This window comes from Alosa sapidissima, chromosome 16 (assembly GCF_018492685.1).
Source record: "Alosa sapidissima isolate fAloSap1 chromosome 16, fAloSap1.pri, whole genome shotgun sequence".
NCBI classification, from domain to species: domain Eukaryota; kingdom Metazoa; phylum Chordata; class Actinopteri; order Clupeiformes; family Clupeidae; genus Alosa; species Alosa sapidissima.
The window spans coordinates 16244199-16269732 of NC_055972.1; the positions used below are offsets into that span (position 1 = coordinate 16244199).

Here is a 25534-nt window from a genome sequence, read left to right on the forward strand (position 1 = left end):
GCTCAAAACAAAGAGGTGGTGGATGAGTGTGTGTCTGTGTGTGTGTGTGTGTATGCACTGGGGGTGGAAGTCATGACCCTTTTGTATGATTGATTGTGTTTGTGACCCCCCAGTGTGCGAGCATTAGTTTCACCTTGACAGGGAGCCTGTATGCATCTGTGTGTGTGTGTGTGTGTGTGTGTGTGTGTGTGTGTGAGACAACTCAGCCGTGGCCTCCCCATACTCTCTCTCTCAGAGATTACACCCCCCCACCCCTGGAGAGGCTGGGAGATGGACATTGAGCTGTAATAGTTAGGTCAACCCCTCATCAATCTAGCGGGATGGGGCCATCAATAATGCATCAGAGCCTGGACCGCATCTTCCTCACAACCGGCTCATCTGTTCCCTCACACCCCTGGATCCTGCCTCACTCTCCACTGGACACCTCTGTCCACTTCTGACCACTCTGAGGCATGGGGACCAAAACACCTCAAGTGAACACAATTATTTCCAGAATATCCAAAATCATTTTCAACACAGACTTGATTTGAAACTTATTTTCTTATGTGTGCAAATGAGTTTGAGGGGGAGGTGGAGGTAAGGTCACAAACACAAACCGGTTGCTTCAGTACATTGTTCATAATCCCCATTAGAAGTCATTAGCCATCCATTACACAGTCTCAACATGAAGGTGGCAAAGGGGGAAAGGGGGGAGGGGTAGCAGCGAGAGAGAGGGCTTTAGAAAAAAGACGGAGAAGCCAACATGGTGGGGTGACAAACAGATGAATAAAGGACAAATGAACAGCAGAGGTGTGCAACTGAACCAGGAAACAGAGGAACGAGAAAACATGAACAAAAGCAAAACAAAACAAAAAAAACAGGATGAGATGGCAAATAAGTTTAGATGAGATACCATTGGTGCTGAAGATGATATGCTGTTGTCTTTGGTGCTGCTGGTGCTGCTTACTACACTGTTTTTACTGTTGTTTGTCTGTGGCTGGGGCGGGAAAACAAACAAACACAAACAAACAAGCAAACAGAAAAAAATGATTTCGGATCCTGATGTATCCTAAAAAAATGCAAGAGCTTTGTAGCCCCTTAAAAGGAGCCCCCTATTTCTTTACAGTGGCTCCTTCTGGGTTGTCCCAGAAGCATCAATCTATTGTAAGTGGTCTCCTGCTCCACTACAGGTATCTGACACAGAGCAACACAGATCCTGTGAATCTGAAGCCTGAAGTCTGAGAGATCCAAAGAGACCTTCCTCTCAAGTTCAGTCTTTGTTCTGGCTTAATCACAACAGCCATTTGGCATTCTAAGCCCATCCATCCTGTATGAGCCTGACTGCTGAGATAATGTGCTGTGTGTGTGTGTGTGTGTGTGTGTGGCCTTGTGCTGTGGGTAAGTGGTGTCTGGGGGATACAGCGCCTCTGAATTTGACGCAGGCTGTTCCTCTTAAAAACCAGAACATGACTCGGTCTCTTTGGAGCATCGGGGCACATTTGTGGCGTGGTGCGGAGACACACTGGCACGCTGGCACACATTAACATTCTTGGAGCGCCGCTTGGACGCTCTGCTTTGCTTTCCCACACTCTCTTCTCGTACTCTTCCTCTCTGATCTCTCTCTCTCTCTCTCTTTCTTTTGTTCTTTCTTTCTTTCTCTGCTGGCGGTGAGGGGTGTTTTCACAAGTGACTATCTGAAGAGCTTTTGTGTCTACCTTCCTAGACTGATGATTTCCCTTATCAAAACCTACACAGTACACACGTTCCGTCTTTTCCTATCCAACACATGCTTTTAAAGAAACTTAAAGCACATAAGTTTGACTGTTGCGTAGGCCACTGGACCTACGTCTGGGGGAGAGAGATGGGATTAGTAACCTGCTGGGACAAAACCATCACTTCATCACTCGTACTCTACAGACAATTTATGACTAAAATAGCAGCTCCTGCCTCTTCTACACGACCTAACACGACGGCAGGAGACCGCAGGCAATAATCGCCCTGCAGTTTGACCAACCTATACAAGTCCACGGGCCTGTGCATGCAGTGAATGGCCTTGATGAAAAGGGTTTTTTTTGGATTATTTTCTCTCTTCTCGTTTCCGAATAGACTGAGTGTGTAGTGTACATCATGTTGGTGCAATAAACTACATTGTGTGAAGACGCTTGTTCTAAGCAGGTTTTGTAGCTTAAATGAGGTTGTGATTATAGGAAGGTAGGAAGAAGGGGCAGAGAAATGTTCAGAGCGGTCAGCTTCCTCTTGACCCCTGCAGACAGGGAGTGAAAAAAAATAAAAGAATCTCTGCTGGGGATGGCTTAAAGACCTAACAAGCTACAAGGAGCAGTAGACAAGACGCAGTGTGAGTGGAATGTAAAACATTCCTGATCTTAGATCAGCTGTGGTTGTGGGGTAGAGGTCCAGTCTGGGACATGACGTTTGATTGATTTGTACTCACAAGTGTCAGTTAAGCCACAACAGACACAGGACTTGTCCGTCCTCCCAGACAGGATATGACATGGCAGAGTCTGCGCCAAAGTCCCGCGTCTGATGTGGCAGACTGACACTTGTGAGTCCATAACTCAGGAAAGACTACCCACGTTCCAGAGAGTGACCGACACCTGGACTCACACAGGTCTGCTGGGTGCCTCTGACGTGCTTCACACACACACACACACACAAACACAGCCCAGCAGAGCTTAATGTCTGGGGGTCTGTCTGAGAGAGTCTGGCGTGGAAACAAAAAGAACACTCTCAAAATGAAGTGGTCATGACTAATGCAAGACCCTCCTGGAATATGTGCCAAATTTCACTGCCGATAGGAGAGCGAGTCACTAATAGACTGAATGAATCAGACCTATTTTGCGTCACTCGCTAATTGGTGGAACTGTAATTGCCTTCACTCCCCTGTTGCTAAGTGTTCTATTTCTGTTCATGGCTTGTTTGCAATCAACCAAAGACATCAGATTAAATGTGAAACACTCTTGGGGGGGGGGGAAACAAAACATGGGGAACATGTTCAACACAACTGACAATTAAAAAAAAAAAAAGAAAAAAGTACAAAAAAAATAATAACACAATAGCCCTTACTCCTGATGCAAGGCCAAACCTGCCATCATGGGCTCTTCACGTGTTACCATGGAAACGAGGGAATCACCTAATTCTTTGTGCGTGGGTAGGAAAGGAAAAAAGCTCCACTGAAAGAAAAGGCTAATTTTTGGGTCCCTTTCAAAGGCCTGGGCTGAAAGAGCTAAAGACTAGTTGAAAACAGTCCCATTTCCCACAGGGCTGTGGGCGGCTGCTGCTAGCTCTTCAGTGCCTGGACTGTGGTCATCCACTGTGAATGCAAAACATGGCAGGCACACTGGAGGTGGCTGCAGTAGACCTACCCAAATGCCTCCCCACCCCCACCCCCTACTGTGTGGTTATGAATGTTAACGGGGAATAAGAAGGCTGGGCTCATGCCTACTTCCTCTGTGAGCTCTCAGGAAGGAGCAGTGTGAGCTAGGGCGTCCCACGGTCAGAACAGATTGGCCTGGCTGCCAGAGAAAGTACTGAGACATGGATGGTGGTGGATGGAAAACAGTGGGGAAGAGAGTGATCCGTGTGTGTGTGTGTGTGCATGTGTGTGTTGATAAGTGTGTGTGTGCGTGTGTACGTGTGAATGTGTGTGTGTTTGTATGTGTGAATATGTGTGTGTATGTTACAATGTGAGTATGTGAACTTGTGTGTGTGTGTGTGGGAATGATTTTGACAACAAAATTGTAAAAGAAACTGGAAGGACTGAGAAAATTCCTGGACCCAAGAAAGAAAGAATAAAGACACATATGACCCCCCTCTGGCCAATATAAACAGGGGTAGAGAAAGAGAGAGAGGCTGGATGAGTGAAAGAGAGAGGAAGAAAGAGAGAGAAAGAGAGCGAGAGAGACATGGAATAGGTCTCACCATTAAACAAACACTGGAGCTGGACTTCCTTTTCTGAACAGTTCGAAACAGAGGCACAGGGGGGGAGAAGGGAATCACAGGGGAAAAAAGCAAATAAAATACAAAAATAGAAAGGAATATTGAGCTGCTAGTTAGAACATCCCAGAGGAAAGAAAAGGTAAAGAAGAAAAGAACAACCACAAGACTGTTCAGAGAAGCAGATAAAGTGGTAGATCTCTTTAATTAACAAGGGGATGGATTGCTAAACTCAATAAGTAACCTGGCAATTTCAGCCATGCGGTGGGTTCAGCAGATCACCCAGCTTGCTGCTGCCAGGGTCGGTTAGGCTGTACTGGGTGTAAATCCTCGCCATGTGTCCTTGTTTGGTGATTCTCTTTTTAGGTGATGTCATTCATTCAACCCTTGTCAATCACACCTGGTCACTGCATGCACTAAGCCCTTTGGCAAACACGCCTCTAGAAGACCCCCGTCGAGGCCTCTGAACTCTTGTTTAACAGGGACAAACAACAAAATCGCCCCCTTAACTCGGTTGACGTCTTTTTACTCAAACCACAGGCACAAAAGTGTGAGCCTTGACATGGTGCAAACGCATTTCAGGAGTGTTGACTGGCATGCAGCGTCACCACTGACATTTCATTGGCGTTTTAAAATAAATATGACTGCTGACATGGCTCTCTGACCTGGGCGGTTACTGTCGTTACCACTTGACATTTTCACTCTTGACATATGGGAGAGCCTCTTTCAGTAGTCGTCTTTGAGCAGAGCCAGGCTATCTACTGTGACTCACCCGATCATTAAACCTGCCCGTCTCATCAGCGAAGACCACTGATGCGGTCACTCTAATTTTACCCAATTAGACGTCGAGTAAAACATGGAGGCATAATTAGCTTGGACGGTTGCATGAACATGTTTGGATAGTGCGTCACGAATTGTGAATCTCACAGCATAATTCAGACTGAAGCAACCATGATGGTTTGACCATGAAATTAATAATATGTATTTGTTAAATTTCATCACTTCAGATGCACAAAATCAGGGTCTGAAGAAGAAAGAAAACCTTAGCACTAGCTAACACATGTGTACCAATGCGAACACCTGAAAACACGGTTTTGGAATCAAGCAAAGGCTTTTAAAACTGGAGTAAAGCTGGTTAAAAGTACATTTCCGTAATGTGCTGTATGCTCAGCCTATTCAAAATGTTTCTCTCTCCTTAATGTGTGTAATAAATGTAACTTATCAAGACCGATGGAGAGAAAAGTAAATCGAGAAAAAGAAACAGAATAAAAAAAAGTGCGGACTGAAAGAATTTGTAGTTAAAACCTTTAGAAAAACAAAAATGGAGGGCAGAGTGCGGAACATACCTTGACTCCGTCCGTTTTCTTGTTCAGCAAACTTTTGCATGCTGAAATAAAGAGAGTGAGACAAGTTGAACACCACAGGGCCAAACACAAACCAATTACCATCAGCAGTCCATGCTTTTACAGCTACTTTAGGGATAGACGTCCCGGCTGGGACAGGTAGTAACGCGGATAAGTACTAGTGCTGCAGCTTAGGCACAGGCTGGCTGTCGATGCTGAATGCAGCCATGCTTGTTCAGGCTTATTGATCTGATGGCTTCATCACCTCTGAGAAAGTCCTTTAGGGATTTCTTCAGGTTCTGAGCTTGTGATCTCCAATACAATACCCATACTATATACTGTAGTCTCACACTTGTTACACTCTTAAACCGAATATGTTGAAAACAACACAACTTGCGTTGTTTTTAACACATCTGTGTGTCCAGACAACACAGTTTTGTTGTTTCCTTCTTTTATTAGCTACACAATATTTGTTTAAAATAACACAACTTGCGTTGAAAACAACATAACTTGCATTGTTTTTTTGACACATCTGTGTCCAGATAGGGATTACACATTTGTTTTAAGAGTGCAATGATGCAAGGGATCTTAAATCCATTGCAACACAGGAAGTGCCCATGACCACATCCTGACGTTGGTGAACCTTTGAAGACCCTGCAGGTCCTAAGACATTCATTTGAGCCACAGTGGGTTTACCTGATGACACTATTTCCTTTTCAGTAGCACCATGTCATTTCAGTGTTTTATTACTTGAATGTATGCCTGAAATGATCATATTCATCATATCCCTCGAGCAACCTCTCTTCCCTGTTACCAGCTATCTTGACCTCACATACCTGTACAGGTGAGGTCAGTGGGTTCTATTGCCATTTAGTGTGCACGTCAAACCTGCTTACACAGATTTCACAAGTTTATATGAAACTAAATGCTCTCATAGGACAGTGCCACACAAATGTGACAGACAGATGATTCACTCACACACACACATACAAACTCACAAAGACATATATAAATGTCACAAACTTCATATTTATCTGGATAATAAGCCACAGAACATAAAGATACATCAGTTCACCATCCTCTAGATCACAATCTCTATTTGAAACGGTCAACAGGCTTGATAAATAAAGATAAACGGACACTGTGCCACAAGGCAGCAAAAATTGTGACATTTTGCTAGATATACACATTCTCCATTGAAAGACATACTCCTTTATGTATATGACATTGTTAATTCTGCATCATGGTGCTAAGTAGTAACACAGCTGAAAAAAATGCATGTTTCTTGGCAAGCACGGTCCGAACAAAAGCAGCTCTTTGAACATTCATTTAAAATTCCATGTTAGCTGTCAAAGTTATATATGAACCTACTTGTGGAGGAAGATTAATTGTTACATGACTCAGTCCAACACAATATGCCAAAATGCAACTTATGATCCAGAAAATATGATGCACTATTTGATGATACTGGTTATATCTTCTGATCAAAATAAACCTCAGTGTCCCTTACCTTCAAATATTAAAATGTACGAAGGAGGACAAGGGAAAAATATATAAAGATTAAAAATAATCACTGGCTTTTTCTGGACATATATGACAGAGTGCAGGCAAAGAATAAAACAATGACAACAAAAAGTTTGCAGGCCATCTGAGAAGGTCACCCATGCTGACCATTGAGCACTACACTCTGTGTTTTCACAGACACACACACACACACACACACACACACACACACACACAAACACACACAAGTAAACTGTGCAATATGGGTGTCAATCTTGAAGCCGGTGTTGAAGCCTTTGGTGTGTTTTGCCATAACAAATGGTCTTACAAACAGGGTTTCTATATCACATGCAAGTCTGCCAAGACAAAGTGGCATTTGTCAGTAGAGCCATTGTAACAGCGATGAATATGCTAGCTGCAGGATTACTTATGAGAGGGAAAATTAGTCCACAGCACCATCCACACACACACTATGCTATGGCTGATGATGCATTCACGGGTCAAACTGGAACAAAAACACGCACACTCAAACCAGTAGGGTCATTCATAAACACACACACACACACACACACACACACACACACAGAGGCCATCTATGACTACATCTAAAGAAATAGAAGATGCAAGCAAACCAAAGTATTCCAAAAATAGAGTTGGATGCACTTCTGTGTTCTGCAGGTTCATGCAAACAGAGAGTCCCAGGCATGCTGGCAAGACATGCCCCACGATGCAACACCAGTCAGTCATTTATGCAGTGGTCATGAGCACTAACTCATTTCAGGTATGATAACAGGGCAAGTCAGTTGTTACTGTTACACACTCACACACGCACACACGCACAGACGGCTATCGTCTCTAGTACTATCTCTCATTCTGTCAGGGGATGGAATTGTTATTGCAGGGCCATGCCTATAGATCTCATGATCTACATGTACTGAGACTGACTGTGCTTTCTGCTCCCTTTAAATCAAAGTAAGTGAGAACACCTGAAATGGGTGTGTGAGTCATGAGTGAAGAGGGGGGAGGGGAAAGGCCAAAGTCGTGCAGCAGAGAGACAGATAACACGGCAGGCTCACGCTATTATCACCCAGAGGATCTCTGTCTGACGGCCCACAACACAACCACCGCACACGACCTCGGCTGACCCAATACAGGCGGCTAACTACATTTCTTACACCTGTGTGTGTCTGTGTCTGTGTGTGTGTGTCTGTGTGTGTGTGTCTGTGTGTGTCTGTCTGTGTGTGGGGGGGGTCTAATAAAATATGCAAGGCATCTTCTTCATCCATCATCCAACACATTAGAATGTAAATGATGAATGATGCGTCAGTTACACAGCAGGTCATAATACATTGTGGATGTTATAAGGTTCCCTTTCGGACATTTTATAAGATGGATTGACCAGCAGCTGGAGATAGATTAACTCTATAAGAAGGCCGTTTTACTTTCAACACCCTATCCAATTAATGGCACCATTGCCATGATTACTTCATTACATCTGTCTCATATTTGAAAATAAATGTATTCTTTAGTGTGTCTGTGTGTGTGTTTGTGTCGAGTGCGTGAGACCACTCATAACATGTGATTGAGGTCGTGCTAGGGGGTTATCGTGCATTCACAAGGTTGGGGTAGAAACTCTCCCAGGCTACATGCTGGCATAGAGGGGTGGGTGGGTGAGTGGACAGACAGGCGGGCAGTGCCAACCTCTCCTCCCCTCCCCTCGGGGACATACCTTCCTGTGCCAGCGAGGCAGTGCTGGTGGTGGCTGAGGCAGGGCTGGTATGCTGCCGGCCCACTATTGGACAGAGAGGCATTCCATTGGGAGGGGCCAAACATGTTAGGAGGCTGGACCTTGTAGAGTGTCCATTAACTTACCTCAAGCGCACGCACGTGTGTGTGTTGGGCGCAACTTACTCCGTGACAAAGCCAACACAAAGTTATGCAGCGAGAGTTAAGATAGAGATAAGACTGGGCTGGCAGGAGCCCACATGCAATGCAAAAAAAGTGTCAGCAGGACCTTTAAGCTGTTTTGACTTTGAGCCTGTCACATCAAATCGGTCAGTTAGAAGTTTGCAGTTGGCATGCAATTCAATCTTATTAGATTTAGTGAGAGTTAGTTACAGAGACTTTAAAAAAGCGCGTCCTCTGGTCACTGAAGGACTGCAGAGATTATTTTAATAAACTATTACACTATTATAACTATCATATCTGTATGCCTCTATAATAAAGATAATCTTGACTGACTGTCAATTCAGATGTTCTAGTCATTGGCATGGTCATTTTGCAGAATCCTGTGTAAAACATAAGCCTTGAGCTCACCTGAGAAATTTCTGGACACAAGCATAGTGGTGAGAATGGCTCCCTGTGAAGACACAACATGATCACATGAGTTTGGGGCCTCGGGGTTGAACACAGAGAGGCATGAGAGATTACGCAGCGCTGATAAGCGTCAACAGCGGCGAGGGCGGAGGCGTGATAAGAGGCAGCCTTCACCTTCAGCTTCCTCCTGGCGTTGAACTTGCGGAGGCACTCCACCGTCTCCTGGCGGTGCATCATGGAGGCCACGGTGGAGCGTTGCTGAGGGAGCGAAGGACAAAAGAGGAAGATGAGGAGGAGGAGGACGGTGGGATCACGCAGCAGAGGGGGAAAAAAAAGCACCTGACGTCCATGTAGTGGACTGTGGTGACATGAGCATTGCAGGCCACTGAAAGGCCACGACAGGTCAGCATTTCACACTGAAGAGGTCATCAGAACATTTCAGGAGGGGGAACTTACGCAGACCCATGGGTGCTTGAGGGCCTGGTCAGCGGTGATCCGCTTGGCCGGGTTGATGGTCAGCATCTGGTTGATGAGGTTCTTGGCCTCGGGGGTGACCGTGTCCCACTCAGGGGAAGGGAACTGCAGGAGTGGGAGGAGGAGGAGGAGGGGGGGGGGGGGGTTAGAGAGAGTGAAGAGTAAAAAAAAGAAAGGAGAAAAAGACAGGAAGTGTGAGACATAGAGAGACATTAAAGGATTAAAGAGAAGTATGTGTACATGACCACATGTACACACACACACACAGATTGATGCCCTTTGTGAGGGAAATTAATTCGATTACAGATATGCGCGGCGAGGAGAGCAGGAGGAAGTGCCGGTCGTAGCAAAGTTTTCCGCCCGTGCTAATGGGACTGCTTTCCATAACCACATTGCTTCCAGACCACAGGTCTTTGTCACACTCTCCATCTCTCAGGCACGAGAAAAAGTGTGGACGACAGGCTCACACATCCACCCACCCACACATACACACACACACACACACACACACACACACACACACACACTAAAACATGTCACCTTTTTATCCAATTACCACACAGAAAACAAAACCTAATTGAAGTGAATGGTGCTTTCAGGCAAGAGGTAAATAAGAAAATGCCCATTTGAGTGGCGGATGAGGTTCTGGGATTATAAATAGGCCTGTGTGTGTGTGTGTGTGTGTGTGTGTGTGTGTGTGTGTGTGTGTGTGTGAGTGTGTGAGAGAGAGAGAGAGAGAGAGAGAGTGTGAGTGATGGCTAGTGTGGACCAGCGGCTTGATTCAATATCCTCTGCACAGTTTAAAAAGACACCGGTCGCTGTGCACTCCGGACCGTAATGCAGCATAACTCAATTTGCCTCAGGTGCCACTGGAGAGGGGGATTCTTCAGCCACTTCTCCTTTCCAAACATTCACAGCTCATTATACAATGACTAATGAAATCACTGAAGCTTTCTGTTGGGGCCAATGGAAAAATTGCATTAAGGTTTGGTCCATTTCAGGAGCTCTCTCCTGACCGTGCACCTGTGTTTATCTATGTGAAGAGGGTGAGAGAGTGTGTGTGTTTGTTTGAGAGAGAGAGAGAAAGAGTATGTGTGTGTGTGTGCGTGTGCGTGTGCGTGCGTGTGCGTGTGCGTGTGCGTGTGCGTGTGCGTGTGCGTGTGATTACATGTGTGTGAGTAGGGTGATAGGAAGACCAATGTTCTACTTCAGTTGACTTACCTCAATGCCACATTCTTTCTGGCACTCTTGGCCCTGGTTACTGGCATGTTTGCCCATTCCCACACAGCTCAGTAAATATAGTATCAGCATACAAAGTTGATGATTAAAGCACATACCTCTAACTAAAGACACAGTGAGGGATAGGAAAAGAGAGAGGGAGAGAGAGTGAGGGAGAAAGAGAGAGAGAGAGAAAGAGAGAGAGAGAGAGATAGAGAGATGAGGGGCACTCACATCATATGCTCCTGCTTTGATCTGCTGATATAGCTTGTGTTGGTCCTCATCCCAGAAAGGGGGGTAGCCCACCAGCAGGATGTAGAGGATTACACCTGCACAGTCAAGGAGTTCCGTGTTGGGTCGTGACTGACACACAGACACACAGTGCAAGCAGCAGACACACAGCACAGACAGGCAACATACATACAGGTAGACAGACAGACAGACTGATAGCTAGACAGCACATAGAGAAACAGACGTGTTGGAGAGTTGGCTGCAGCACTCACCACAGGCCCAGATATCCACAGGCTTCCCATAAGGGTCCTTTCTTAAGACCTCTGGGGAGAGGTAGCCAGGGGTACCGGCGAACCCTGTGGGGGAGAGACAGGGGGTGAGAGCCACCCACGAGGGGGCCAGACAGGCCGATATAGTAGCCATTAACACAGGTCTTCTAGTCGGACTCTCGACGGAATACAACTGGGTTTAAAACGTAGCATTTCAGTGCACCACAAGTAAACTAGCAAGTTTTCTCTGATGGACTAAAAACCAAGATACATCGATGGTCTGGAAAATGATTGACAGAAAACGTTGACCAAAACAGGAGATAGTAATGCTATTTACAGTTATTTACACAAAATTGAGTGTGATTATTTGTCCCACATAGAGGGGCGTGGATGGTGTTATTGTGGCCATTGTGTTAAGTGGCTGAATAGCAGGATGTCAAGCAGCCCTTTAGCTAGACGCATCGTCAGTCAAGGCCACAGCCTCTCTGGAGGAATGATGACTACAAGAGCTGGCCTTTGTCCAGCAGACATCAGTCTAGACGCGCTCAGAGAGGACAGGACAGACACAGTGAGAGGGAGAAAATGAGAGGGAGGGAGAGAGAGAGAGAGCACCAGAGAGAGAGAGAGAGGAAGAAAGAGATAAGGGCTAGAAAATGCTGATGGATATGACCGTTTCAGTGAAGAACAATCAATCAGAAGGACAATGGAGTGCAAACATAAGAAACGCCAAATCTAGAAAGGTCCAAACGAGAATAGGGGAAGCCAGCGCAGAGTGGAGACACTTCCATGACCATCACTGATGGGCAGAGCAAAGGCAAATGCACTCTTACCGAACCATGCCTGTTGGTCCCCTTGCACTTCAATAGCCAGACCAAAGTCTGCCAGCTTGACCGCAGCTCCCTTCATCTTACTGGCCAGGAGAAGATTCTCGGGCTATGGAAAAAAGAAGGGCACAAGTAAACATCTGATCTGCTAGAGAAGAATTCCAGCTAGACTGGAATGCGTGGTGACATTTTTGGAACAACAATTTTAGAGCTACAAGAACATGCAGTACGGATGCACACATGAGAACCCAGCTATACATCCCAGAAAAACACACCACTCTCTCTAGGCAACAGCAATTCAATCATCCAATCCTAATGGCCCTTTGCCCTGCAGCCTGGCCACCGATGCTTCTGCAGAAACAGAGTGGAGCTTAGGAGGCAGATCATGCTTTAATGTGACACTGCCTTGATGTAGAGCGGCGCTGGGCTGGGCTGGGCTGGGCTGAAGTGTTATGCTTTGGCGGGAGGCCTCTAGGGGCTCTGTGTGATCTGCAGAGAGGACCTGAGGGTCTCATCAGCACCTCAGAGGGCTGAGAACTCCCCGCTACCCCTCCCTGGAATACTAAGCAGGGAGCACTTAGGCTTTGACGTGTTCAGGTGAGAGAGAGGAAGGGAGGGTAAGAGGGAGTACGAAGAGGAAGTGAGGACGTACGAGGCACATGTGAACTCTGATGTGGCCCTAACTGCCCTCTCCAATGCCCCTCCAATGCCAATCCAATGGTGGGTTTGGAGTCTGACGTGGCAAAGACACGGAGTGTGCGTGACCCTTCCTGCCCTGATGTTTGCACCAGCGGCCGTCTGACACTCAGACGACTTCTTCTTCTCAGCCATGTGCTTGAGCCGCCGGCTGGCTGCCTTCTCATCTGCCTCATTCTTTTGACATCTCTGTCTTTCTTTGTTATGGTCTCTCCCTCCATTTGCTTTGCTTCTCTTTCCCCCTCGGACTTCTGGGTGGGCCTTGATGACCCTTTCAGTGATAAATTAGAGCTGGCATAATGAGTATCCCTCCGCCACACTAACATGCGCACACACTCATACGCGCACACACACAGGCACACACACGCACAGTGTCTCCACAACCAGAGCGTTGCTCATAGCTTGTCTCTGCAGCCTTATGACGTCACACATGTTGTCATGGCAACTGCCCGTCACCAGCACCTCCCACCCCCCCTCATCTCGCTTTCTGTTTACCTTCAGCCGCTGGGTCTGGAGAGATGGCAGACAGGCAGTCAAAGAGAGAGAGAGAGAGAGAGAGAGAGAGAGAGAGAGGAGAGAGAGAGAGAGAGAGAGAGAGAGAGAGAGAGAGAGAGAGAGAGAGAGAGAGGGAGGGAGAGAGAGAGGGAGAGAGAGACCGAGAGGCCAGAGGTGGAGAGTGGGTGGCCATGGGGTTTGAGCAACAAGAGAGGCCATACTTGACTGGCACATTCAAAGTCACTCCAAATCCCCCACCCTGTCTGTGTGGTGCTGCCTGCCGTAGCCTGGGATGAGAGCGGTGCAGTGGAGGTGAGAGCTCTCCACTGAGCTCTGGTCAAGTATGGCCAGTCTGAACAGCTCCAGCTGGTCCTCTCAACGCTAACGCTCTCTCTCTCTCACATGCACGCACGCACACACACGCACATGCGCACACGCACACGCACACGCACACACCTACATGTCTCTCCTTTGTACTGCAGGGCTCTATGAGCACAAGCAGGCAATAAAGCACATGCACTAACCATCCAGAGGTGACCTCTCTGACAACCCTGACAGAAATCCTGTCAAGATGAACAACCCTGAACAGTCTATCCATCAATACACTGTCACATGCCCCTTAGCATTCAACAGGCTGAGGGACTCGGGGACAGCTCTCTCTCGCTCTCTCTCTGACGTAAGAGAGAGAGAAGACTGAAGGGGAGAGAGAGAGAGAGAGAGAGAGAGAGAGAGAGTGTCGTTTATCTGTTGATCGCTCACTGACACCTGACAATAACCACAACCGTCTGTCTCCCCTCTATTCTCCTTGTGACGTCTTCTATTAGTGTGTGTGTGTGTGTGCGTGTGTGTGTGTGTGTGTGTGTGTGTAATTCAGTATTTAGGTCTGTGACGCAATGGGTTGCCACAGAGAGGGGCACTATGATGACACTCCCCAGGTGGCAGGTTGCCATGGTGACGCAATGACTCACCTTGAGGTCCCTGTGCACAATGTCATGCTGATGGATGTGGCTGACGCTTTCCAGGATCTGATTGATGCAGTGGCTGCAAGGAGACACCGGGAGGAGGGACAACGAGACAGGAGACGGAGACAAATAAAAAATAAAAAAACAGAACATCTTAGCATCAGCATCAGCATCAGCACGACACAGGCCCAGCACAGCCACACGCAGCAAGGACAGAGGGCCGTTGATGAGGTTAAAAAACATTCAACCCTAATTGAGTATTACAAGCATAGCTCAGAACAGATAGTTGTGGTATTTGTGGTGAAAGAATGAATGGTGTCCATATAGCGTTGACGTGTCCATTGGCTTTCTTTAGCAAGTTATTCCCAGTCAGAGCAAGACAGGGGTGGAGAAATATATTTATCTTATTGACCTTTATGCCCAGGCAAATTTCCTTTTGGTGAGCTCCCATCCATCATTTCCCAATGGACTGGCTAGAAATATCCGAGAATTATTCAAAGGAAATGGGCCCGTTCCACTTGTACTTAGTCCTTCTAGGCTTTATTTAAAAACCGGGTGTTTTTAGACAGGCAGACATGAGAACAACTCATGAGATATCAAGGCTTTTAGTCAAATAAATACTGGCTGCACAAACCAGCTATCTGATATGTCCAGTGGCAGGCGCATCGGCACACACTGCAGGCTCTGAACTTCAGGGAGCCTTGAACTGAGGGGGCTAATGGGACCAACTACTGGAAAAACAAAGCTTCCAGCATGCCACTTGAGAGAGAGAGAGTGTGTGTGTGTGTGTGTTTTCATCTTCCTCCTAAGTTGACTTCTCATGCTCTCTGTTCTTGTGTAGCTTCACGCCAACATTTACACAAAGTCTTAAAATACAACAGAGCGCTTGGGGTGAGATGGAGGGGAGGAGTGAGAGCAGGACAGAATGAGTGAGTGAGCAGAAAAGGAGGAAGAGAGAGAAAGAGAGAGAGGGAAAGACGGGAGGATGAGAGACAGACTCAGAGTGCAGTGCAGACCCATGACATGTCCACTACAGGCCTTCTTCCACTGTTATCAGCGAGTTGCATTTCTTGTGTCCAAATTTGGCCAAATCTCTGCCCTGCATTCCACTTCATTCCATTACACAGGCACTAGAGCCCTTCTCACAAGAGCCTCTTCTCTTTATCCCTTGTTCTTTCTTTCACTCTCTCTCCTTCATCTCTCTGTCTCTCATTCCCTCCCTCCCCCTCTCTCTTCTTGTTCTCCTCTACCTTTCCTCTTCCTCTCTCCCCTTCATCAGTGACATGTACTGTATCTCTCCTCTGCTGAACATCCTTGCCGCTGTTAGAAATGCAGTCCCCCTCTCCTCCTCTCTGACTCACCTTTTAAAGGTCATGACCTCCATAACAACACCGTACAGTGTTTCCCACAGAATTGAATTGTATTTGTGGTGGTTGGTTTGCAGAATTAACTTGAATGCAACAGTTTTTAACAAATTAGCGCAGCGTGGTTATGATGCTAACCAGCTTTAAGCACAATTTAGTACAACCTGGAAAATCATTGTGTGGTGGTCAATGTTGATATTGTGGTGGGCCACCACAAATAAGTCAATGTATGGGAAACACTGCCGTATGTTGATTTAGCCCACCAAGGATCACACACATTACACTAATCATGGCACACCCCAAAGTCATGGCATTTCTTCTCCTCCTTCATTTCCTCCTCCTCTCCCCATTTCTATTCCTCCTCTACATCATCCTTTCTTCCTGCACACGCTACCCAAGGCACAAAGATTCATGTTTAGATTTGTAATTCAGGTCATTTGAGCTAGAAAGTTAACCTGACTCTCGCCAGATGAATTTCGTTCCGCCTAGCTCCACTCATCCATCTGGGAGCAATCCATTGGAGTGTTGCTTCAGAAGGCTGGGCCTAATCAAAAAATGCTTGCATATGATTGAATAAGCCACTTGTCCGTCATCTATTGACGTGCTACTTCAACCACTCACATCGAAGGCAACCCTTGATGCTGATAACAGTCTCACAGTCGCTTCTACGCTATGTCACATCTATGAAACTCCCGCCCTGCGTCCTGATTGGCTCTACCATAAAATCTGCTGCAGAAATCACTCTCAATGGAAGAGGTCCCAGATGGATGTGAGTAAAGCTAGGCGGAGCTACTAAGCGGAACGAAATTCATCTGGCGAGAGTCAGGTTACTAGAAAGTCACTTTGTTTGAAAATCTTTGTGGTTGAAAACCTACATTCTACTACGATAAAGCATTTTATTTAGTCACTTCATAACGGTCATCCTTTAGTTTCAGCTATTTGCTGGCACTAATTGATAGTAAATGTATTTTAAAAGTCAAAGCCCTGGGGTAACCCAATCTTCCTCATGGCAGCCAAGAAGCACTGCTGCCAAGCGTGCTGTGTTTTCAGTGGCCATGGCTTGTTCCGCTTACTGTAAAGGTTACTGTGGGCCACACGCTTTAGCGTGTCCTGTTCCTCCGCGTTCCTGGGAAGACCTCCAGCCTCCCAGGCTGATCAGAACCATACAGGACGTGGCATAGATGATGTGCCATGCATTCCTGTGGCGCGGGACTTTATGAAAGTGGAGGGTAAAGGGGCGATGCTGCCAGGAAACTGTGGTGCTCGCTCGTTCCCAGAATGCAGAAATTCTGGCTGCATGTGACCATACTGACCACACATGGCAAAAGTATTTAGCAGCGCTGCATGAATCTTCAATGATGCACATATGAATCCACGCAAGAGTTGCTGTTTGCCATTTGACCAAGCATTTCATGATTGTGTGCGTATGGGACAAAACTAAGATGCATTCATGAATAAATGTTGGTTTGTAAGTGTGTCTGCATTTGTTTATTTGTTTGTTTTATATATGTGTGTGTGTGTATGTGTGTGTACTGTATGTGTATGTGTGTGTGTGTGTGTGTGTGCTCACCTGGCATCAGCTTCACTGTAGTACTCCCTCGCCACAATGTCCTCAAACAGCTCTCCTCCGGTCACCCTGCAGCAGAGACACACGTCACACTTTGTTTCACACACTTCACTGTGTTCAAATGCAACACGTGTAAAACAAGCCGCACACATGCGCCAGGCACACTGCTGCCCCCACGCCCCCATCCACCAGCCCAGATAACGCCGCCTCCACTGGGACAGGCCCACAGCACAGCGGGCTCATGGGAGAGGTGCCAGCGGCCATGCCACCTGATGGCATGCCAGAGGTGCCACCTCAGGAGCACGGCTACTCTGTCTGACCCCACACACCCACAGACTCACACACACACACACACACACACACACACACACACACACACACACACACACACACACACACACACATAAATAGAGCAAAACACAGGCTGCATACTCACAGGTCGAAGACCAGGTAGTGGAAGCCCTCTTCAGAGATACTGTCATGGAGTCGAACTGTAAGACAGAGGAGCAACACGGATTTTCAGAGCACCTCACAGAACATACTACCCCTCGGTCCTTCATTGCCAGACTATAGAAAACACACACACAAGCCTTCAGGGCCTTCATAACATCAAGCACACACACACACACACACACACACACACACACACACACACACACACGCGCGCACACACTGTGCTGAGGGCACTCAGGCACAGCCAGGGCCATTATCTCCTTATCTCTGGCCTATCAGTCCCTGCCCGTCCTTTCTGCTTGCGGCGAAGAGACGTGGACATGCCACGTGCATCACAGGGACTGACCTACAGTTCCTGGAAGGAGAGAGCCACACTATGCACACACACACACACACACACACACACACACACACACACACACACACACACACACACACACACACACACACTACATCAAATACTACGCCTCCGCAACAATGCACCAACACTGACACCAGCATGTTATGGATATAATCCAACCATCTACAGTGACTGAGTCCTGCAACATCATAGATCCTGTCCGCGTTCACTACCTCATTAGAGCCAGTCCAGCTTAGCGTCACACACTGGTGTCACTGCTTCCTCATGGACTCCAATGGAGTCCTCACAACCAGAGGAGAGAGGTGAGGAGACACTGCAGAGCGAGATGATGACTGAGCTATGCGTGCACGTAAGAAGAGGCATCGGAAGAGACAGTAAGCCATCATGAGGCATGGCAGTCAGCGATGCTTAGATGTCACAGCGTTCAACATCCAGTGGAAAGATGCTTGTGGAGAAAGGCACGGCAGTATGTGTGTATGTGCTGTGCGTGCGTGTGTACGTGCATGCATGTCTATAAGCAAGAGACAGAGACGTAATGCTTGTGGAGACATGACAATATGTGTGTGTGTGTGTGTGTGTGTGTGTGTGTGTGTGTGTGTGTGTGTGTGTGTGTGTGTGTGTGTGTGTGTGTGTGTGTGTGTGTGTGTGTGTGTGTATATGTCTCCTATGGTCATCTTAAGCCCCCTGCTCTTGGCAGGCCTCTAGGGGGGTCAGGGCTCTGCTGCCCCAGCTGCCTCCCCCTGTCTGCCACACCTTCCAAGGCTGCCACCCCACCCAAACCGCTGCCTGAGCACCCTTTGTCTTAACAAAGGGCCCAGAGGCCCCTGGCTTTAGTGGGGAATACTCTGAATGTCACTCATGAGCTCCTGTACTTAGCCCAGGACACACACACACACACAATCAGGTTGTGCAAGGGTGTGTGGAGGTATGCTGGTAGGAATGTGCGATGAGATAAACGCCTATACATGTACGACATTGCTCAAAGGCTGTGTGTGAAACACACTGCTCTGTGTGTCTGTGTGTGTGTGTGTGTGTGTGTGTGTGTGCATGCAAGCTGTGTATTCATGTCAAGCAAAGCAAAGCAAAAGGAAGAGGGAAAAGGAGAAATGGAGTACAGTGTGCATTAGCGTAGGCAGAGTTCCCAGAGGCTATATATTCCTTGTTCTCCATCTTCTTCTGTCTCACTGCCTCTCTCGCTCTCAAGAGTTTATCTGCAGCCCAAGCAGAAAACATGACAAGCTGTCTCTTTGAGGGAGACACAGAGGGGAGGAAAGGGGGCAAGAATGAGGGAGAGAGAGAGAGAGAGAGAGAGAGAGAGAGAGAGAGAGAGAGAGAGAGAGAGAGAGAGAGAAGAGACGTGAAAGAGGGGTGGAGGAGGACAATGCCTTGGGGGGGCTGAGAACAATCTGGGACAGTGTGGATGAGGGGAGGGAAATCAAGAGAGAGATCAATACACGAGAGAGAGAGAGAGAGAGAGAGAGAGAGAGAGAGAGAGAGAGAGAGAAGAGATAAAGGTGAAAGAGACAGACGGGAAGGGCGGATGTTACGCCACTAGGGAGAGGCAAGCAGAGGTGAGTGATAAAAACATGAATGTGTGTGTGTGTGTGTGTGTGTGTGTGTGTGTGTGTGTGTGTGGTATACGATACAGTGATAATGTGGGATGACTTATGCGCTTGCTGATGACCTTGGCATTCTGATCTGATCTGAGCAGGCAGGCATCTTGAGGGGACTCCCCTAGTGGTGGTGGAGCGTGTGTCTGCCACAGACACGGAGGAAACTGCAGCAGCACATCTCCCTCTCCTTCTGTGTGTCTCCCTCGTTCCCCTTCTCTCTCTCTCTCTCCCCCTCTCCTCACCCCTCCACACACACCCACGGAAGCCTCACCAAAAGTTGAGGCTTTGGCAGTGAACGCCCCAGTGTACCCCCATCTACCCCATTATCACCAGACACACCCACATCCACGCACGCACGCGCACACACACACACACACACACACACGCTGCTCTGGCCGTGTAAGGTTAGGTGGATGTTATTTCCCTGTGTTTGCATGTGTGTGGTGGTTGGCCACTTAATACACGTGGTCAGGATCCAGTCTGAGTCAGCGCATGCAAATGGTACACACCTGTGTGCATCAGTTAGCCGCTCATCTGTCTCCAAGTACACCCCCCTGCTACCGTTACCGCCACCACCACACAACCAAACACAATCAAACACACACACACACACACACCTCACAATAACAATTTGAGATATTGTATCCTACAAGAAATACGAGTGAGTATATTGTATAAAAATGTGTGTTTGCAACGAGTGTGTGTGTGTGTGTGTGTGTGTGTGTGTGTGTGTGTGTGTGCTGGCATGTGCCGTATGTGTGTGTGGGGAGAAAATCTCACTCACCAATGTTGGGGTGTTTGAGAAGACGGCAGATGCGAGCCTCCCGGTCCAACTTCTGATGGTCTGTGAGGATAAGACAAAACACATAAACACACAAGTCAGGCACCTCAAGCACAGCAGCACATCAGATTAACATCTACAAATAATCTCTTTCAACAATTAACAATAACTTTAACACAGCGGTCACCATGGAGTCATCTCCTTCAATAAACAGAATGTACCATAATGTTGCTGGATTGAACATTTTCATCAAGCACCTGGTGTGACTGTCTCAAATTAAGTTGTGAACCGACCCTGTAACTAGGAAAAAATACTTTAATATGAATTTGATAGCAGCGATCAATCAGTTATTCTTTCCAAGCCCAATATTTTGAACTGTGTGGACTATCAGAAGAAAGCAAGCAAGCAAGCAAGCAAACATACCATAAAGGGTTACATCAATACTGTACACCATTTATATGGTGTACACTACATCCGTATTATTGTAAAATCTTTGGTTATAGGCCTACAAAACTGCAACAGTGCGGTCCTGACATTTATGTGAAGTAAACAAAGAGGTAGGTGTTCTAATTCAGTTTCATCACTTGTTCCAGCACTTGGAAAGGAGAGGAGAGTAGAGGGAAAATGAATGTGTTGAAAGCACTAAACAGAAATAATCACCAGTCCTTCTCTCTCTCGTCTTAAGCCATGGCTCATGTCGACACCGTTTGACCCCTTAAACACGACCAAGAAACCACAATGCCTGCGGCAGCAAAGCACTATGCAAATGGACACCGAAATGTTGTGATTTCAGGCAAATTTCATACAAGTTTCAGCAGGTAGATGTCCTACTCAACGTCATTCAAACCTGAAATACTGCCTCTATGCAAATACAAAAGACTGTTCCATTATGTACATGCATGTGTGTGTGTGTGTGATCACCCCAGGTTAACACCAAGTCAGAATGGGTAGCTTTGACAAAAGCATGGCATGGCCTCTTGGAGGACTGGTCTGCAAATGGCAAGGCAGTTCCAATCACAATGACATAACTCTGTTCCTGGAACGCATCGTGTGTGTTTATACACCGGCCTAGCCAGTCTCATGCAGTCATCACTCTCACACACAGACACACACACACGACACACACACAAAGCTGATCCATCATTGTCCATTGTTCCATGATGATGATGGCAAATGTCACTCACTTACAGTGGAATTTAAAACATAATACTCTCTAACAAAAGCAGCTTCCAAGAAACACACAAGACAAAGGTCAATTGTGTCCTGCAATGGAACAGCTGCCATTTAAGGACGAAGTGCATGCCTTAAGGATCACCGTTGTGGCGTAGGAGGACTAATTGCTGAGGGGCAGTGTGGGACGTAGGGCTGTCACTTTACGTTCAAAAATCGATTGCACAATCGATTGGACCAAACAACACAAGTTTCGAAAACTAAAATAGGGAATCGATTTTAACCAAATATTTACACTATTAATTTTAAACAAAATAAACAAATAAAAAAGATAGATGTAACAAAATTCACAAACAAGAATATAAGAATATAAAAGAATTCCGAAGTGCAGTAAACATTGCGAAAGCTAAAAAGAAAATTCCCACCAATTTTACGCACCGGGAACAGCTGTTTCAATCAGCTGCTGTGCTGCTCGTGTTTTGCCAAAAAATGGAGGACAACGCGATCAACCTGTGCGACATGTAGAGAGACGAGTGATAGGCCCTAATAACTTGAGGAGTTCGGTGTGGAAGTACTTCGGATTTTTGGTATATCAAACTATGGAGAAGAACAAAGCGGTAGGCTATGCAAACTGTGCAATCGATTTCTACATAGGCGAAATTTGTTTGACATTTCTAATCATAAACACAGACACAGCTACGTTGAAGCCTGCAGTCATGTCACTGATGTAATGGCAGTCCACTCGGCTTACTGGTTTTCGAGAATGTTGCACTTCTGTTTGTCATTGTGCACGAAACTTCACGGCAATAAATCATCAGAAATATTGCTGGCTTGCGTCTACAAGCGCCCTCTTTACGTTCGTCCTAATGCCTGTTAGTTGTTTGTGGATTGGCCTATATTTGGCGTTGAAAATGGAAACGTCTTTAGACATAAAAAATCGATTTTACAATCGATTCAATGAACACTTATGTCTCAAAAATCGAACAGGATTTTTTCACAAAAGTGACAGCCCTAGTGGGACATCAGGTGACATCAGCCTGTGGGTCAAACCAGCAGCGTAGACCATCTGTAAATGTCAGAGCTGAAATGCCATGGCTGTTTTGAGCAACAAGTCTGCAGGTGTTGAGCAAGCATAGTCTGCTGGCCTCCATCATACCACAGGAAGAAACCAGACACACACACACACACACACACACACACAGCATCCCAAGCACTTATATAAACACACACAAAACCTGCTGTCCCAGCAGTTGCATATCATACCCCTGTAAATTAGTCTCGTGGGTGCCATGTGCACTATTCACTCACTCCTAATAGCTGCTGTATGTTTATGTGTGTGCGTCTGTGTGTGTGTTTTCTGACATCATGAGTGTGTTTGTGTAGACAAGCCTGAAACGTAAATGTCTACCAGATGTGGACATATCAGTCTGACGTAGGTGCATGTACTGTATGGTAGATCAGTGACATTCCCTTTACATGTTTCTATTTTCAACAAGTTTTATTTGCAGCGTCCTTTACCTATGATTGACTAGTGCTCATTGCCTTTGCTGATTGGTTGGTCAGGGGTGAGATGGTGTGGGTAAGAATGTTGGGATCAGACCCAGTCAGAGGCAGGGCAGGGTGTTGGCAGAATGCATGATAAAAAGGTAAGAAGGTAAACCTCACTTTTTAGAAATAAGTTATTATGATTATACTCACTATGAGATGCAAGTTTAGAAGAGACTGGGCTTTCAGCTTTACTGCAGTTCAATCATCACATACACATCTCAGGTACACAGAGATCATACCAGTGATTTATGGGAAATCAACCATGTGTGTGTTTGTGTGCGTGTGTACATAAATACAGCACACACACACACACACACACACACACACACACACACGTTCTTGAATACAAGGAGGAGTACTGCTGATCCACAGACACGGTGCACCCACAGCACAACCATAGATGAGCCTGGCCGGTCAGAGTCGAGGTCAGTGTTCAAGTTCAGGAGGACGTTGGCACCAGATGCTGAGCGGCCCTGGGGGGCAGATGTGCCCATTAGGCACGGCCCCAAGAGCACAGCGAGACACACACACACACACACACACACATTCACTCACACAGAGCGCAAGTAGGGGCCAGCTAATCCCACCCTCACGTTCCTGTCCCCTGTCCAGCCCTTGGGATTTGGGGAGTCCGGCAGATTCCAGAGCAGCGAAGGACGAGGAGGAGTGTAGATTAGTGATGTTTTCAGCTGGCATGTCGTTTCCATGACTACCCGCCAGCCAGCATCCGCCCAAAGCCACTGCATGGGAAATGTGACCAGAGCTTACATGAACGGTTTAAAGAGTTTAATTCCAGACAGTGGAGGCTTAGATCGGAGACATGAATGATGTCAATGAGACCCAGGTATATGGCAAGACCCACGGCACACCTGAAGCTTAGGCTACTGCAGCCTACAATAGGGCATGGGGTAAACAACACGGCCTTACAGCCCAACTCTAAAGGCTCACCCAACCAGAACATGCAGGTCAATGAAGGACTGCCCGTAGTAAACAGATGCACATCAGCAATTGTATTGGGTTTTTATATTAAGGCATACAGATACACATGTTCACTCACACACACACACACACACACACACACACAGGTCTGAAAAACAGCACTAAGCACACATTCACATCCGGGAGTCAGGGTGCTAGTTATTCTGTCATCCACAGCAGCAGGACTCTGCCAGTTACAATTCTAATCATGTTGTCAATGCAGTGACTCCTGCTGTGGCTGCTCACATTCAAACAGCACAAAACAAACAAACACACTCTCTCTCTCTCTCTCTCTCACACACTCTCTCTCACACACACTCTCTCTCTCACACACACTCTCTCTCTCTCACACACACACACTCTCGCTCACACACTCACTCTCTCTCTCTCGCTCACACACTCGCTCACGCACTCTCTCTCTCTCTCTCTCTCTCTCTCTCTCTCTCTCATACACACACACAAACATATAAACTCTCTCTCTCATACACAGACTCCCTCTCTTTCCGTCCCTCTCTCTCTCGAAGACACGCATAAACACACCCACACACAAACACCTACTCATGCTGTGCGACAAAATGTAACCCTCTGCATGGAGCGTGTCACTGCGCCAGAATGATGGACAGCCAAACTACAGTAGCACTGTGAGCCAGTGTGCTCGTGGCTTTCAGACCAGAGAAAAGAGGAGGTACACAACAGAAAAGAACACAAGAGTGCTCCTCAATTCATCCCATCAATCACCTAACCCATCAATGCATCTACTGTATTGGTCTGGCCAACCATCCATCTCTCTCATCCCTCTCTCTCCCTCTCATCTCTCTCTCTCTCGCTCTTCTTTATGGGAGGCTTTCCCAGTTGGCTGTGTCTGTTCTGCGCCGCACGCTGTCTGGCTTGTGTCGGTCCCTGTGGAGGCCCGGCAATCCCAGCAGCCCTCTGTTCTCCAGGCTGGACGTGTGGCCAGCCAGGCAGGGTGGGTTGTGGGATTAGGCCCAGGCCTGACAGAGGGCGCGCTTAAGGGATTAGAGGGCCGCATGGAGCCCGACCCCCAACACCCTCACACACACACACACACACACACACCCTTCTATACACACATACACAACCTCATCTGCTGAGCTAAACTAGGCTAAGCTAAGCAAGGCTTTTAGTTCCATAGAGAAAGCCTTGACATCTTTCTGTATTCCTGTATTTGTTTGGCTCCCCAGCTACTAACCACTACAGCTGTTGTATGCTCTCCTGACACACACAGGGTGTGTATGTGTTTGCATATGTATGACAGATTTATGTGTGTGTGTGTGTGTGTGTGTGTGTGTGTGTACATATTTTAGATGGCATTCATCTCATCCTCTGTGAAGTCTTTTCTTTCATTTCAAGTCTGCCTTTTGCCAGTAATGGAAACCTAATTGCCAGTGATGACATCACAAAATGGGACCTTGCA

At 46.9% G+C, this 25534-nt stretch overlaps 1 protein-coding gene across 21 annotated transcripts in view; it reads right to left on the reverse strand.

The window, feature by feature from the left end:
- camk2g2 (calcium/calmodulin-dependent protein kinase (CaM kinase) II gamma 2) overlaps nucleotides 1-25534 on the reverse strand; it is a 79120-nt gene that overhangs the window by 31829 nt on the left and 21757 nt on the right. For 5 of the 21 annotated variants that reach the window (XR_006023204.1, XM_042064910.1, XM_042064913.1 and 2 more), the window contains exons 3-15: nucleotides 20407-20466; nucleotides 17632-17686; nucleotides 17199-17264; nucleotides 14271-14343; nucleotides 12118-12220; nucleotides 11291-11374; nucleotides 11022-11116; nucleotides 9552-9674; nucleotides 9270-9353; nucleotides 9096-9138; nucleotides 8509-8571; nucleotides 5280-5320; nucleotides 893-976 (exon numbers count right to left, since the gene is read on the reverse strand). Coding sequence is in view for 20 of the 21 variants with exons in the window: in XM_042064910.1 (XP_041920844.1) it covers nucleotides 893-976; nucleotides 5280-5320; nucleotides 8509-8571; nucleotides 9096-9138; nucleotides 9270-9353; nucleotides 9552-9674; nucleotides 11022-11116; nucleotides 11291-11374; nucleotides 12118-12220; nucleotides 14271-14343; nucleotides 17199-17264; nucleotides 17632-17686; nucleotides 20407-20466 (974 nt within the window). In the remaining variant the exon portion in view is untranslated. Of the gene's footprint in view, nucleotides 1-892; nucleotides 977-3918; nucleotides 3952-5279; nucleotides 5321-8508; nucleotides 8572-9095; nucleotides 9139-9269; nucleotides 9354-9551; nucleotides 9675-11021; nucleotides 11117-11290; nucleotides 11375-12117; nucleotides 12221-14270; nucleotides 14344-17198; nucleotides 17265-17631; nucleotides 17687-20406; nucleotides 20467-25534 lie in introns of all 21 variants that reach the window. The other 16 variants (XM_042064917.1, XM_042064922.1, XM_042064921.1 and 13 more) reach the window with 5 other exon arrangements.